Below are 16632 nucleotides of genomic sequence, written 5' to 3' on the forward strand. Positions count from 1 at the left end.
GCAGCCTGCATTCGCTCCATAAGACGCACACACATTTCCCCTTACTTTTTAGGAGGGAAAAAGTGAGTCTTATAGAGCAAAAAATACGCTACTTAACCCAAGGTACCACTGTAGTTAGGGCCAGAGGTGTCAGCTTGCAAGGGCGATTGGGGTAGGGAGAGGAAATGTCCTGATGTTGAGGTTCACGGTGGCGGGTCCCGTGACCGTATTTCCTTCTGTCTCTTCCATAGTTGCCTCCTTGAACCCCATGCAGCCCGCCTTCAGCCAAGCCCCCGCACAGACCCTCCCCGCAGGCTCCGTACCAGCCCTGCCTCCCAAGCTCCCTGCTTCTTCGCAGGCCAGTCTGGTTTCCACGGTAACAACAGGCTCCGGCCTCCTGGTCCCACAACCAGTACAGGCCCCGCCACCGGCTGGGCCCTCAGCCATGGTATGTACGGTAGGCCCCCGGAGGTCTTTGCGTGAGATGCGTGTGGAGGGGAGAGGTGTGCATATCTTTGTGGGGGGGAGGCCACATTGCCCTTCGAGAAGTGGTTGTGAGATGCATGCTTCGCGCAAAGGGTGATGGCCGAAACACTATCAGAACACTCAGTTTGCAGGGAATGCTTTGGAAAAGGAGTGTGCCAAATTCTCCTCAAACCGGCTGCAAGCAACTGTTTCATTTTGTTGTTGCTTTATTCCACCTCCCCACACTTGCCTCTGCACAGGACATAATGCCAAGAGATCCCATTTCTTTTCTTTAATGATTCTTAATTAAAATGCAAACTCAAGAACAAAACAAAATCACAAAAAACAGGTATGAAATATTGAAGCTGAGACAAAAGAGGGAGGGGGTCCAAAGGGGGGGTTATTGGGTTGTCGTTTTTATTCTGATTATGTATTTTGTGGTTTTACATTTTGATTTTATTCTGTGAACCGCCCTGAGACCTCTGGGTATGGGCCAGTATATTAATAAGAATAAGAATAAAAAGAATAAAAATAAATAATATGCTGTCTAGGCCTGTCATTGCCCTTCTCCCAAGAAGCAGGCGTCTTTTAATCTCGTGGCTGCTGCAGATGGTGACAGCAGCCACGAAATTAAAAGACGCCTGCTTCTTGGGAGAAGGGCAATGACAGGCCTAGACAGCATCTTGAGAAGTAGAGACGTCACCCTGCCAACAAAGGTCCGTATAGTTAAAGCCATGGTTTTCCCAGTAGTGATGTATGGAAGTGAGAGCTGGACCATAAAGAAGGCTGATCGCCGAAGAATTGATGCTTTTGAATTATGGTGCTGGAGAAGACTCTTGAGAGTCCCATGGACTGCAAGAAGATCAAACTGATCCATTCTGAAGGAAAGCAGCCCTGAGTGCTCACTGGAAGGACAGATCCTGAAGCTGAGGCTCCAATACTTTGGCCACCTCATGAGAAGAGAAGACTCCCTGGAAAAGACCCTGATGTTGGGAAAGATGGAGGGCACAAGGAGAAGGGGGCGACAGAGGACGAGATAGTTGGATAGTGTTTTCGAGGTTACCAGCATGAGTTTGACCAAACTGCGGGAAGTAGTGGAGGACAGAGGTGCCTGGCGTGCTCTGGTCCAGGGGGTCACGGAGAGTCAGACACGACTAAACGACTAAACAACAACAACAATAATAATAAAACTTCATTGAGAACAGATATTTACTTACAAGCTGATATACAGATGCTATTTAACCCCAAAGAAGCTACCTCAAATGCACAGAAATGTATCAAACAAGTGTTGGAAATGTAAGGACTGTGAGGGGTCATACGCGGCGGACTTACAGGAAGGCATATATAATGAAATTAAGGACAATCTTAAAGTGACTTTCCCAAGAAGCCCGGATCCTTCCAGCTGGGGATACTAGACAGCGAAATCCCAAAGGAAGCCTCGGCAGTATTTATGTCTGTGACTACACCACAAATTCTGTGTGCTCACAAATGGCAGGAAAAGAGAACACCCTCAAAGGAAGAATGTTTGATGAAAATCTTGGAATACACAGAGATGGCAAAATGGATGGCGTTGATAAAAGATACGAATTTAGAATCTTTTAAAGAAGACTGGAAACCCTTTCTAGTCCACATTCGAAGATCATAGCGAGGTTTGAAGTGTTAGAAAACAGCAGAAACCCATATTAAGGAACATGATAAAGAGGGATGAAATGAAATAAGGTGGAACCTTAAGACGCAATTGTATGTAATTTGGGTTATAGACATCGATGTTGGGTGAGCGGGAAGTCACTTGTTTTGTTAGAGTACCGTAGTATCTCAGAAGTCAAATGGAATCTGTTCCGAAAGTCCATTCGACTTCCAAAACATTCGGAAACCAAGGCGTGACTTCTGATTGGCTGCAGGAAGACGTTCAGGTTCCAAAGAACGTTCGCAAACCGGAACACCCACTTCCAGGTTTGTGGCGTTTGGGAGCCAAAACATTCGATTCGCAAGGCGTTCGGGATCCAGGGTACGACTGTATAATCGTTGAGTAACGAATGGAAATAAAATAAAAGATCCTTATAAAAAGAGAACAAAAGTTTACAGACATGTGAGAAAGCCCTCCGGAAATCAAAGGCCTCAGGGCCTGGTCTCAAGAGCGTTGGGCTCCAGACCCTGATAAAACACAGCCTGGGCTCCCAAACATTATGTCTCTCTTCTCTCCCTCTCCCCCCACCCCACAGCCTAGTGGCGTCCCTCCCAACAGCATGAACGTGGCTCAGCCAGCGCAGCCACAAATCGGGGCCACACAGCAGTCGGTCACGAACAAGGTGATAGCGTGGAGCGGCGTGTTGGAGTGGCAGGAGGTGAGAGCTGACTCGTGGCGCGGGGGGAAGGGTGAGCCGAGAGCACAGAACCGGTTTTGCCTGGCATGTTTTGACAGTCTGCCCCATCCCTCTTCCCCCAGAAGCCCAAGCCGGCTTCAGTGGATTCCAACACCAAGCTGACTCGTTCCCTGCCCTGCCAGGTGTACGTCAATCAAGGAGAGAACCTGTGAGTGCCTGTCTGCGTGTCACCAAAGGAGGGGGACAGTGCGGTTGTCAATGGCTACGGGGCACAATATGGGGATATTCTGCCTCCACTCTCAGAGGCACCGAGTTTCTGGGCACCGGAAATAGGGAGGACGCAGCTGTGATCAGGGGCTGCTTGCGGGGTTTCCCATAGGCATATTGTTTAATTATCTGATGGATCAAGTGGTTGCATTTGTATCCCATCTTCTTCTCTAAGGATCTCCCAGGCCCTAGGTCAGCACTCTAACCACTGCTCCACACTGCCTCTCAAAGGCGTCAGGATTTGAACCAGGGGCCTCTCGATCTGCGGTCAAATGCTCTGCCCTTCTTTTGGCTGCTGTGAGGAGACCAGATGAGCCATTTGGCACTGTGGGTTAAACTACAGAGCCCAGGGCTTGCCGATCAGAAGGTCGGTGGTTCGAATCCCCACGACGGGGTCAGCTCCCGTTGCTCAGTCCCAGCTCCTGCCAACCTAGCAGTTTGAAAGCACGTCAAAGTGCAAGTAGATAAATAGGTACCGCTCCAGCGGGAAGATAAACGGCGTTTCTGTGCGCTGCTCTGGTTCGCCAGAAGCGGCTTAGTCATGCTGGCCACATGACCCGGAAGCTGTACGCCGGCTCCCTCGGCCAATAAAGCAAGATGAGCGCCGCAACCCCAGAGTCGGTCACGACTGGACCTAATGATCAGGGGTCCCTTTGCTTTACCTTAGCGGGGCTTTTCCGAATGCTAAGCTTGAGAGGCGTTGTTTGTCGTGAGGCAGCCACGCTGGAGTAAAGACAGACTTAAGATACTGGAGGAATGGCCATGGGGGCACAGTTCAGTGTTAGGTAGGTTTTTGGAAAAGGATGCCAGCAATGCAAGTGGGCAAGGAGCTTCTGATCCCATCTCAGCCATGCTCTTGTTTTGTTTTTTAAGGGTGCTTGGGAAGGATCTGGGGGCAAGAACGGGTGCAGCTGTCTTTAAATTCCAAAAGAATAGCTGCCTCCCTGGTTTGTGAAAATTAATGGGGGAAGGATACATTTGTCATAACCCGAGGTGGAGAGCCTCTAAACCAGGGGTGGCAAGATGTCTCCAGATCCTACCATCCCTGACTATTTGGCCATGCTATCTGGGGCTGATGGGAGACGGGAGTCTTTTTAAAAAAACCTGGAGGTTCTACAAGTTCGCCACTAACGCTGTCAGTCTTGAGAATCGCCGGGTAAGGCTCCTTTCCTTTTTTTGAGAAAGTACCGTATTTTTCCATCTATAAGACGCCCCCATGTATAAGATGCCCCCTGTTTTTGAGGACTCCGATTTAAGAAAATTGGGGGGGGGGGAGATGGACCCCATGTATAAGACGCCCCCAAATTTTGGACATTATTTTTAGGGGGGGGGACATCGTCTTATACACGGAAAAATACGGTAGATCTTATCAGGTTGCTTGGAGCAGGGCCTTCTCGGTGGTGGTTGCAGCTGCCCCGAGTGGCCTCCTTAGGGAATCCCAATGAGTTTTCCCCCTGGCTAATGGTCAACATGTTGTGAAGATCTCCACCCCCATCCCCAGGAGTTTTAAGCTGAATTTGGTGGCTATGTGGATGTGTGATATCTCCCATCGGCGTGTTTCCTCGTTGGATTTTTGTCATTGCTAATTGCTTATTAAACGTGTTAGATATTTTGCGGCTGCGCGTAGCCTTATTTTAAGGAGCAATTGGTACACCAGGTTAATATGCTGTGGCGTTGCAGGGGGTGGGGCATGCTGCTAACTTGCCTGTTTTTTGCTCCATTCCAGGAAGGCGGAACAGTGGCCCCAAAAGCTCATCATGCAGCTGATCCCCCAGCAGCTTCTGGTAAGAGGCGAGATCGAGGTGGTTGTAGGCAGAGCCTCTCATAGTGTTAGGCTATAACCCAGGGGCGGAGGGCTTTTTCCAGCTCAAGGGCCACATTGCTTTCTGTGCAGCCTTCCAGGGGCCGCATGCCAGAGGTGGGCGAGGTCACAGGCAAAAAATAAGTAAATAGCCAGTGCAACTGCTAAACCTTGCCATTGTACAGGATGCTGGTTTCAACACACAGTTGCACATCCCTCCCTGTCACGGCTAAAAATTGGCCGCTGTTTCTTTGATGCTAAAAGAACTAAGTCAGCGTGAGCCAGCGGCCTACAATGACTCATGCAATCTTTCACCAAATTGTACCTGTATATATAGAGTGGTCAATGTTAGTGTTGGGTGTGGGTTGGTCGGATGGTAGAAAGCCGGTTGCTTTTGGTGTGTGTAAAAGCTGTTGGTCGTGGTTGGAGAAGAAGACTTTTTAAGAATAAAAGCAGCGACACTGTGCAAGAATGCTCTTTCTCAAAGACTCTTTTGTGCCAACTAAGGTCCGAGGAATAAAAAGGAGGTCAGAACCTTTTCTTTTTCAAACACTGTCACTCCCTACTATTCATTTGTGCAAGAGAAAGGCCCTCATCCAGCCCACCAGTGCATCCAAGCGCCAGTTTAAGACAGTTACAGCCTCCTCTCCTGATTCAAATCACACACAGAGAGAGACAGAGAGCTTGGCACCATGAGCACACGGATGACGTCATGCCCCCAATCTCCTAATGGCCGCCCCTGAACAGCATCCATGTTTTTAACGTATCATTTTTGTTTGTTCCATTTGGTCAGCGATATCTTTAAGCTACTGAGCGATCAAACAGGAGCAACATAAGTTGCATCTATGCTGCATCAGATGGGGCGCTCGATTGGCTGCACGACTGAGTTTGAAACTCCCTTGTGCAGCCAATCCCTGCAGAAAACAGCCAGTCCAGCCCGCTTGCTTGGCGAGTCCCAGGTCTCTTGTGTTAGTTTCTGTTTTGTGCCACTGTGCAGCTGCTTGGAGTCACAGGACTCTGTTTACATTCCAGAGACCTTCCAGGCTGTTGGAAGTCTCACGGAGACAGGAGACGGATATGACGTACTGGTTTCCTGTTCCGTTGTTCCTTTGTTTCAGTTGCTCTCTGCTTTCATAGAGAGAGGATGTCTTTTCTGTCTGCGTAGCTTAGAAATAAAACTCTTTGCAATGTAGCCATAAATCTCATCACTCCCACATGCTGCTGGAAACTCTGCTTAATGGGAACGTGCCTGAGGCCTCATCAAAGGCTCAGGTCGTTAATTATTCTTCGGAGGCAATTCCGAAGGCTCGGCCGGAGGAAAATGAGGCTTTATCAGCTTGGCCGAGCGGAGATGCCGACATCTTGCACTCCAGTTCCCAGACACCCAGCAACCAGCTGGCTGCCGGGTACTTGGAAATCACCGTGCAAGAGACTTGCAGCCCACCTGCCAGTTAATAATAATAATAATAATAATAATAATAATAATAATAATAATAATTTTTATTTATATCCCGCCCTCCCCAGCCGAAGCCGGGCTCAGGGCGGCTAACAACAATAAAATAGTACAACATTCTAAAATCATTTCATTATAAAATTAATTCAACTCAAATTGATGGCAACCATTAGGCTAAAGTTCTGTAAAGATTGCCAAAGGAGGGAGTCAGGCTGTGCCCTGACCAAAGGCCTGGTGGAACAGCTCTGTCTTGCAGGCCCTGAGGAAAGATGTCAAGTCCTGCAGGGCCCTAGTCTCTTGTGGCAGAGCGTTCCACCAGATTGGAGCCACAGCCGAAAAAGCCCTGGCTCTGGTTGAGGCCAGCCTAACCTCTCTGTGGCCTGGGACCTTCAGGATGTTTTTATTTGCAGACCGTAAGTTCCTCTATGGGACACACCAGGAGAGGCAGTCTCGTAGGTACGAGGGTCCTAGGCCGTATCCTAGTTATCCTGTGATGCAGTGGTGTCAGGCGATGGGACGCAGGTGGGTTGTCAAAGCGGAGTTACAGATAGCAGATGGGCTCACCGAGCCAAAAAATGTTTGGTTTGCTGTGCGCAAACTCAGGCTCCTAACTGTCCTTTCCCTCTTCCCCTGCAGACGACTCTGGGCCACCTCTTCCGCAACTCGCGCATGGTGCAATTCCACTTCACCAACAAGGACCTGGAATCGCTCAAGGGCCTCTACCGCATTATGGGCAACGGATTTGTAAGGCACTATAGGGGATGGGGGGGCATAACTCAGGTGATTCGGGTGGCCATCTCCGCACGGTGGGTTGGTCAGGTCAGGCCAGTCAACTTGATTATACAAGCCTCCCATATCTCTCTGCAAACCGACCTGGCTGTTAACCAGAAGGTTGGTGGTACGAGCCCACCCAGGGAAGGCTGCGGGCAGGATTCCTTCATGGCAGGGGGTTGGACTAGATGACCCTTGGGGACCCTTCCCATTCTGTGGTTCTGTGACCAAACTTTGAGGATACACAGAACACAAGGCAAATGCAGGATTGATTCCCAGTTGCCCCCACCACACTACTTTCTTGCCAGAGTGGCTGTTCAGTTTTGAACATCCCTGATGGTAGGAGGTGGGTTTTTCACCCGGAGGGTGGCTTCCCTTGGGAATTCAATTTCTTCCCATGGGGGACACAGTCTTGCAACAGACAAACCTTGGCCATAGAGGGCAGAACCTCCCATTTATAGGCGGAGCTTCTTGGTTATGGGGACGGAACCGTCATCTTTTGAATCGGGCAGCAATAATAATAATTTTATTATTTGTACCCTTCCCATCTGACTGGGTTGCCCCAGCCACTCTGGGCAACTTCCAGCATATTTAAAACATAACAAAACATTAAATGTTAAAAACATCCCTATATGTGGCTGCCTTCAGATGCCTTCTAAAGGTTGCATGGTTACTTATTTCCTTGACATCTGACAGGAGGCCGTTCCACAGGGTGGGCGCCACCACCGAGAAGGCCCTCTCCCTGGTTCCCTGTAACTTCACTTCTGGCAGTGTGGGAGCCACCAGAAGACCCTCGGAGCTGGATTTCAGCATCCAGGCTGAACAATGGGGGTGGAGAGGAGGAGATGGGGGGGGCAGATAATTTTCTCTGTGGGCCAGATTCTGTAGCACAGGGGTGGCTAACCTGCGGCTTCCCAGCAGGCGTTGCTGAGCTCCATCTCCCATCGCCCCAACGATTGGCCTTGCTGGCCCCGGGGGCTGCTGGGAGTTGGCGCCTCAGCTGCGCCCAGAGGGCCGCAGGTTAGCCACCCCTGCTTTAGCAGATGCATCCTTCTCGTCGTCACATGAGCAGGCGGGCTGCGTCCACTTCCCTCACACGACGCCCTGCGAGGTGCGGGTGCTGATGCTGCTCTACTCCTCCAAGAAGAAGATCTTCATGGGCCTCATCCCCTACGACCAGAGTGGCTTTGTCAACGGCATTCGGCAGGTCATCACGAACCACAAGCAAGTCCAGCAGCAAAAGGTGCGGGCAGCTGTTTCCCCTGAAGGCGCAGCTCTGTTCTCTTCGGCTGCGTGCGCACGATACGTTCAGAGTGCATTTTTCTCCTCAGAGAATTCTGGGTGCGGCTATTGTTTCAGAAGTGTTTCTGGAAACTGTAGCGATGTGAGGAAACCGCAAGGCCCAGAATTCTTTGAGAGGAAAAACATGCTTCAAATGTGCTTTTTAATAGTTAGTTCAAAGGTATACAGAAATGCATACCCATTGCAAAAGTATCTTTTTTATAATACACAGAAATAAAACAGCTGTTTAATATAAAGAAAGAACAAGGGCAGAAAGGAGAAAAGAAAAGAATAACCTAAAGAGATTCTGTGCATGTGCAAAGCGTGATTTAGCGCTTCTGCACAAGCGGCAAAACCCAGAAGTAACCCGTTCCGGTACTTCCGGGTTGCTGTGGGACATAACGCGAAAAGACAAACATGAAGTGGACGCAACACGAGGGATGACTGTACAGAGACAGTAGGGCTGGGCGATTTCCGGTTTTCAACATTGCAATATATCACCAGCTAACCATTGCGATATACTGATGTATCACTGTGTCTAAAATAAGGATGGAGCTATGCAGAGGCGTTGGCTGGCTTCACGGTTTTCCCCACATTGTGATTTTTGCAAAGCACATGCACACATAATAATTCACAATATAATGCCAGGTCGCGGGTGGCGCTGTGGGTAAAAGCCTCAGCGCCTAGGGCTTGCCGATCGAAAGGTCGGCGGTTCAAATCCCCGCGGCGGGGTGCGCTCCCGTCGTTCGGTCCCAGCGCCTGCCAACCTAGCAGTTCGAAAGCACCCCCGGGTGCAAGTAGATAAATAGGGACCGCTTACTAGCGGGAAGGTAAACGGCGTTTCCGTGTGCAGCTCTGGCTCGCCAGATGCAGCTTTGTCACGCTGGCCACGTGACCCGGAAGTGTCTCCGGACAGCGCTGGCTCCCGGCCTATAGAGTGAGATGAGCGCACAACCCTAGAGTCTGTCAAGACTGGCCCGTATGGGCAGGGGTACCTTTACCTTAATGCCAGGTCAAAAACTATGAAACCGATATCATGGTTTGGATTTCAGACTGGTTTTGGATGAAATATCACCCAGCCCTAAGCGAGAGAAGAAAAAGAGAAAAGCTTAGAGAAAGATAAAGAAAGATAAAAGGACTTCCCCCGGCTCTCTGTCCTGCAGCCAAGTATAGTATTCACTCATTAAGATCCAACCATTCTATCGTCTGTAAACCAGTATTTTTTCGATCTTCAAATCCAGATATTACAAGTTCATGTTCTCTTTTGTGCAAAAAGTCCACAAGTTCAAATGGACTTTAAAAGTATAGTTTGTATTACAGCCTTTATCTCCTTGTCTCTCCCTTTTCCCCCACCCAAAGGCACATTGGATCGCCACATGTTGAAATCTAACTCTCTCTAACCTCATCACACACTGTCTCCCAACTGCGGTTGGGTGCCACAGCCAAAACAAAAAAGCCCCAACATCACAGGCCATTTCTAGTCGTGTTTCCACATCTGCCTCTGACCTGTAAGCCTGGGGAGAAGATCCTCCAACATTAAGCTATTTGGCCATGGAAATGACTTGTGGGCACATCAATTGGAGTTTCTAGCCTCCTTCCAACTATTTGTTGCATGGCTTTTATGTTTGCTAGCGAACCGCGTACTTCCTTGTGCACAGGTGGAGATTCATGCCTCTTCACAGGCGTTTACTCAAACGCCTGCCTTGATCTCCATAAGCGTTTAGTGACAGAAAGATACAGGCTATTGTTTTATTTCTTTATTTTGGCTTAGGTGGTGCCTGGCCAACTTAGAAGGTCTTCTCTCCTGGCTTTGGAATCTCCCTGGTCTCTTTGTTCCCATCGCGTGTCCCACCCCCCTCCTCAAGTGCTCATCCTTCTCCTGTCTCTTCCTCTCTTTGCAGCAAATGGGGGGGTCCCAGCCCCTGGGATCCACAGCCGGCGCACAGCCATTCCTGGCAAAGCAGCCTGGTGCTTTGCCGGTGACACAGGGCGTCCAGCAGCAGGTAAGAAGGGGGATGAGAGAGAGAGAGAGAGTCTGTACAAGAGGCATGGATGGAAGAATGTACTATTATTCAATATGGAGCAATGGTGGTGGGAAGTTAAAAGGGGGGGGGGGAATTGTTAACATTTATCAATAATAATAATAATAATACAATTAGGGAACCTATCTTGGACTTTTCGTAGGAAAAAGAAATGAATGGTTATGCGACACCTTGGCTTAAAAGAAATATTGTTTAACAGAAAGTGGATGTTTGTATGGATCAAAAGTTTTAAGTAATCATATTTTCTGGGGTTTTTTATGTAACCAGCAGATGGGAAACCGTTCTTTTGTTAATGTTTTCTTCTTCTTCTTCTTTCCCCCTCTCTTTCTTTTCTTTATTTCTATTCTCCCTTACTTTTCTGTTTTTACTTATTCGATTTGTATCTTCTGCAGTTGGGATTTTACTGTATTATGGGATAATCTTAATAAAAAATCTTAAAGGGAGGGAAAAAGGCAAAAGAGAGTTTGCTCTAGTTGTTCGCCCGGCGAGGGCGGGAAGCAGCCGTAATGAGGAGCAATGGGGGGAGGCTATCCGTTGGCAACCTTGGCATCGCACTGCCTGCGCTCCTTTCTCATTGGCCACCTCCCTGCGTAATGCCCCCCTTTTTATTGCAGATGGGTGGCCAGCAGGTGAGCCCTGGCATGCCTCAGGTGGGGATTATGGAAGAGCAGCAACGGCAGCAGGGCCTGGTGAGTCATTTTGCAGAAGTGTCTTGGGGGGGGGCTCATGCCGCCCTCGAAGTCTCAGTCTTTCATGCACCTCACCCTCACTGACCCCATGGGGCTGAGTCCTAAAACTCAAAGGGAGATGTATAGGGTAAGGGGGATACCTCTGGGGATTAACCCAGCTGCCTAATATCCTAACGTTTCCGAGCACAATTCAAAGTGTTTGTGTTGACCTTTAAAGCCCTAAACAGCCTCAGCCCAGTATACCTGAAGGAGCGTCTCCACCCCCATCGTTCTGCCCGGACACTGAGGTCCAGCTCTGAGGGCCTTCTGGGGGGTTCCCTCCCTGCGAGAAGTGAGGTTACAGGGAACCAGGCAGAGGGCCTTCTCAGTAGTGGCACCTGCCCTGTGCAACACCCTCCCATCAGATGTCAAGGAAATAAACAACTACCTGACATTTAGAAGACATCTGAAGGCAGCCCTCTTCAGGGAAGTTTTTAATGTGTGGCATTTTAATGTATTTTTAATCTTTGTTGGAAGCCGCCCAGAGCGGCTGGCGAAACTCAGCCAGATGGGCGGGATACAAATAATAAATTACTATTACTATTATTACTAACTGATGTGGCGCTTCAGTTAGAAAACCCAGTACTCTAGCAACACCAACAGGCCTAAATTTTATCTCTGCCACACTTGTTTTTCTCTTGCTGTCTCAGGCTGGCAGAAGCAGGCTAAGCATGAGGTAATAAGACAGTTCTTTTACCCATGAGTACTTTTTTGCCAGAAAAAAAAACCCCTTTCTTACAACTGCCTGTCTTCCCTTCAGGCAAACCTCTGTGGTCTAAACCACTGGGCCTCTTGGGCTTGCCAATCAGAAGGTTGGTGGTTCAAATCCCTGCAACAGGATGAGCTCCCGTTGCTCTGTCCCAGCTCCTGCCAACATAGCAGTTCGAAAGCACACCAGTGCAAGTAGATAAATAGGTACCGCTCCGGCGGGAAGGTAAACGGCGTTTCCGTGAGCTCTGGTTTCCATCATGATGTTCCGTTGTGCCAGAAGCAGTTTAATCCTGCTGGCCACATGACACGGAAAGCTGTCTGTGGACAAACACCAACTCCCTTGGCCTGAAAGTGAGATAAGTGCCGCAACTCCATAGTCGCCTTTGACTGGACTTAACTGTCCAGGGGTCCTTTAAAGGTAAAAGGACCCCTGACCATTAGGTCCAGTCGTGACCGACTCTGGGCTTGCAGTGCTCATCTCGCTTTATTGGCCGAGGGAGCCGGCATACAGTCATGTGGCCAGCATGACTAAGCCGCTTCTGGCGAACCAGAGCAGTGCATGGAAACGCCATTTACCTTCCCGCCGGAGTGGTACCTATTTATCTCCTTGCACTTTGACGTGCTTTCAAACTGCTAGGTTGGCAGGAGCAGGGACCAAGCAACGGGAGCTCACCCTGTCGCGGGGATTCGAACCGCCGACCTTCTGATCGGCAAGTCCTAGGCTCTGTGGTTTAACTCACAGCGCCACCCGCGTCCCTAGGGGTCATTTACCTTTACCTATAATACCCTTTTGCAATCTGGCCGCTGCAGAAGCATTGCAAATAATACACACATCTCTGGGTGGCAGCCAATCTTTGTACCTTTCAACTGAATCACTCACAGAGACGCATGTGCTGCTGTTGGTCCCGGATGGCGTTTATTAACCCTTCATTTAGGCAAGGGGGTTTGGGTGGCAGCCCATCTTGTGGGTCAGTCTCTGCATTGCCCTTTCACGTGTCTCTCATTCGCCAGGCTTCTAGATTTTATGTGGAGGTTGCAGGCCCAACTAACCCTGAGCTGGGGTGAAGCCAGCAGCACCACTTCACTGGGTGGGAACAGCAGGGCAAGGCAGCACGGCCTGTTTCACCTCAAGCGCCGAAAGGGGATTCTCCACCCCTGGGAAGCCAGAATGGCAAGCTTGACCATGTTTCCTTCTTTTCCCGCCCCCCAGTTGCAGCTCCGAGTGCAGCAGCCTCAGCCAGCAGCTCCAGCCGCCAACCAGCCTCCGCAGGCACAAGGGCCCCCCCAGGCCGGGCCCCAGGCCACACAAGCAGGCGCCATGCTTAGACCCCAGAACCCTGGAGCCAATCCTCAGCTCCGCAGCCTCCTCCTGAGCCAGCAGCCGGTAAGGGCGATCTCCCTCCTCTCCCCCATGGCATCCTGCTTTTTAAAAAACCCCATTCATTTACTTAGAACCATAGAACTTTCAAATTGGTCATTAGCTCCAGGCGAAAATGTTCCTCTTTGGCCAGGCCTTTGGTTGATTGACATCCAATGCCCTTTTAAAATGTGTTATTGGGTTGCTCTTGTTTTTGTTTTTATTATGTATTTTTATGTTTTTATCTTGTGGACTCCCGAGACATGCAGGTGCAGGGCGGTATACAAATTTAATAATAATAATAATAGTAATGAATGTGTTGTGGGAGAGGGGATTATTGGTTTGCTTGTGTTCTTATTTTTATTATGTATTGTGTGTGTGTGTGTGTGTGTGTGTGTGTGTGTGTATATATATATATATTCATTTTATGTTGTGAACTTCTCTGATATCTATGGATGAAGGGCGGCCTTCAAATTTAATAAATGATTATGATGATGATGATGATGATAACAACAACAACAAATAGCCCAGCCCTGCTCAGTTCAAGTCCTGTGATTTTGGTGCAAGAGAATGAGTCGGTTCAGTCTTCTGCATAACAGTGTTTGAGCTGTTTCAAGGCAATTTCACGAAGGATCTGGATTGATCTGGAACCGTCAAGAGCTGGATCCTTCTGTTTTGGGAATGACAAGATTCCCCCATTTAGCTCTGCCGATAGGAGGGTGCACCGTGATTCTCTTGGACATAGAATCATAGAGTCGGAAGGGACCCTGAGGATCATCTAGTCCAGCCCCCTGCAATGCAAGAATAGACAGCTGTCCCATACAGGGATCAAACCTGCAACCTTGGTGTTATCAGCACCATATTCTAACCAACCGTTCTCTCTCAGTGGAGGAAGCCTGCTGGAGGGGGCAGCTCCTCCTTAGGAATATCCAAATCAGGGCCAAGTAAACTGCTATACTCCTCTCCAGTAGAGGTCAGTCCACCGCCATCTCCCTGTCCGGTTCTGTCCTGTCTTTACTGGCAGAAGAATTGGAGAGTCTTTGTATAATCTCCAGGGCCATCGGCCACAAAGCTTTTCCTCTTAACCTAGATGTATATTCAGTCCTTCACCAAAGGCCCACCCCACCCCTGCTTCTTTCAGAGAAGGGGTGTCCAACAGGTCGATCGTGATCTACTGGTAGATCCCCAGGAGGTTTTGGTAGGTTGTGGCCGATCGCTGGGTTCCTTTCCTTAGCGCTGGTAAAATAGAATCCTGCCCCGCCAACTCACCCTGCCCTCCATTGTTGCACGGTCTGGGAAGACAGAGTTTACTCAGTGAGGCTGTTTGTTTGTTTCCCCAGCGATCTGTTGGCGAGTGGCTGATCCCCTTTCTCCCACGAGCTGTGACCTGAACCCCTAAAAAATGGGGCTATCCTCCTCCCTAAAAGCTCAACAACTTTGACCTGAACCCCCAAAAAGGGTGTAGATCACTGCCAGTTTTTAATTCTGTCAGTAGATTGCAGTCTCTTGGGAGTTGGCCCCCTCCCCTGTTTTAGAGGAACCAGGGTCCAAAGCCTATACTGAGCAGGTACACACTGCAGCACACCTGAAGTGCTGGCCAGGTGGGTGAAGGGAATGGAATCGCCTTCTGGTAGAGGGAGAAAATAGCCCCACGGCCTCTCATATGTGGAGAGATAGCCTTGTGCCTTGTGTTAGCCACTCAGGGCAGACCCTGGTACCTAGGAGAAAGGTGGCGGCAGCAATATTTGAGAGAGGGAGGGATGGAGACTTCTAAAGATGGAAGTAGTTGCATTCGGAAGGTGGGATGCTGAGGGCGAGACGGAAAGGAGCAACCGCTTTGCACTGTCCGCTCTGTAGCGTTGCTCAGAAGGTGTACCTGTTTGAAGTCTCGTCTCCTCTTCCCACTGTGAACGAATCATCTCTTGCCCTCTGATCTTCTCTACCTTCCCTCCTGCACAGCCCCAGGCAGGAGTTCCTCAATCCCAGCAGCCCCTCCACCACCTCCAGCAAGGTTCTCCGGGAATGTTGCCCCACCAGCCCATGGGAACAGCTCTGGGGCATCAGCCTCCTGGACAGCAGCAGCTCCAGCTCGCTGGACAGACCCTCATGCACCAAGCTCCAGGGCAAGCGTGGCCAGGGCAGATGGGACCGCGGGCGGCGCTGCCAGGTAGGATGCGCGAAATCTGCCTAGAACCAAACAGCCAGATGCCTTTGCCACTCCGGAAGCAGCTGTATCTAAGAGCTGGGGGGAGGGTCTTTGTTTTTGGCCCAGAGAGTGGCAGGGAAGAAACAGGGAGATCATCAGCATCTTGATGACACCTAACGCCAACTTCCCCGATGTTGGCACTCAGCGGCTTCTTATGGGATAAGGAGCTGATCTTTGCAGAACTCCACAACACAGTTGCCATGGGATGGAGTCTGCTCCCGCAAGCAGAAGCAGTGCCCCCCCCCCAACTTACAGAGCCAGTTCTGGAAGATAAAAAGGACCCCTGACCATTAGGTCCAGTCATGGCCGACTCTGGGGTTGCGGCGCTCATCTCGCTTTATTGGCCGAGGGAGCCGGCGTACAGCTTCCGGGTCATGTGGCCAGCATGACTAAGCTGCTTCTGGCGAACCAGAGCAGCGCACAGAAACGCTGTTTACCTTCCCACCGGAGCAGTACCTATTTATCTATTTGCACTTTGACATGCTTTTGAACTGCTAGGTGGGCAGGGGCTGGGACTGAGCAACAGGAGCTCACCCCGTCGCGGGGATTCGAACCGCCAACCTTCTGATCGGCAAGTCCTAGGCTCTGTGGTTTATCCCACAGCGCCACCCGCGAAGATACCCCATAGTTGATCAGAAAGAATCGGCAAGAGTTACGCTCCCCTCGTTCATCTCAAGTCAAGGCAACCAAAGTTTTTCTCGGTGGCAAAACCAGGCTGAAAGAGGTCTAGATAATCTGCTTCTACCCTCCTCCTTGTCTATAATGGCCTTGCCTGCTGTATCTCCCCCTCCCAGGTCAAATGCTGATGAACGCTGGTCCCCGGGGCCCAGTCTCCCAACCAGGTTTGCAGCAGGTTCCTGCCCCCAGCATCATGGAAGACGACATCCTCCGGGACCTCATCTGATGGCGGAGGGTCCTGCTCCAACACCACCCGGGGTGGAGATTGTTTCTGCGTTGTGGACAGTGATGCTCTTCCGGAAAACATTGCCATCTTCCTTTCTTCGTGTGTAATATGCCCCCCCCCCCCCGGTTTGTTAATAAATGTTATCCTCTTCCCTTTGTGTCTTGGTCTTTCCTGAGACAGATTCGTGCCTACATCATCTCTACCTGCCCCTCCCTCCCACCTCCAACCAGGCTCAGAGCTGAGGAGTGGACTCAGGGACCCTGAGACCCTCGGCTTCAGAAGTTCAAATGCAGACCCAGGGACCCTCGGCTTCAGAAGTTCAAATGCAGCCGGTCCTTCACAA

General features: G+C 50.1%; 1 protein-coding gene across 7 annotated transcripts in view; it reads left to right on the plus strand.

Moving 5' to 3' along the window:
* The window catches only part of MED25 (mediator complex subunit 25), a 29895-nt gene extending 13455 nt beyond the window's left edge, over window positions 1-16440 (plus strand). For 3 of the 7 annotated variants that reach the window (XM_028702387.2, XM_028702393.2, XM_028702389.2), the window contains 11 exons: window positions 231-427; window positions 2667-2789; window positions 2891-2976; window positions 4762-4819; window positions 6926-7033; window positions 8130-8303; window positions 10243-10344; window positions 10998-11072; window positions 13033-13206; window positions 15139-15346; window positions 16180-16440. In XM_028702387.2, coding sequence (XP_028558220.1) covers window positions 231-427; window positions 2667-2789; window positions 2891-2976; window positions 4762-4819; window positions 6926-7033; window positions 8130-8303; window positions 10243-10344; window positions 10998-11072; window positions 13033-13206; window positions 15139-15346; window positions 16180-16289 — 1415 coding nt within the window. In that variant the 3' untranslated portion in view covers window positions 16290-16440. The remainder of the gene's footprint in view (window positions 1-230; window positions 428-2666; window positions 2790-2890; window positions 2977-4761; window positions 4820-6925; window positions 7034-8129; window positions 8304-10242; window positions 10345-10997; window positions 11073-13032; window positions 13207-15138; window positions 15347-16179) is intronic. The other 4 variants (XM_028702390.2, XM_028702391.2, XM_028702392.2 and 1 more) reach the window with 4 other exon arrangements.
* Window positions 16441-16632: the final 192 nt, after the last annotated feature.

The sequence above is a fragment of the Podarcis muralis genome, chromosome 13 (genome assembly GCF_964188315.1).
Source record: "Podarcis muralis chromosome 13, rPodMur119.hap1.1, whole genome shotgun sequence".
NCBI classification, from domain to species: domain Eukaryota; kingdom Metazoa; phylum Chordata; class Lepidosauria; order Squamata; family Lacertidae; genus Podarcis; species Podarcis muralis.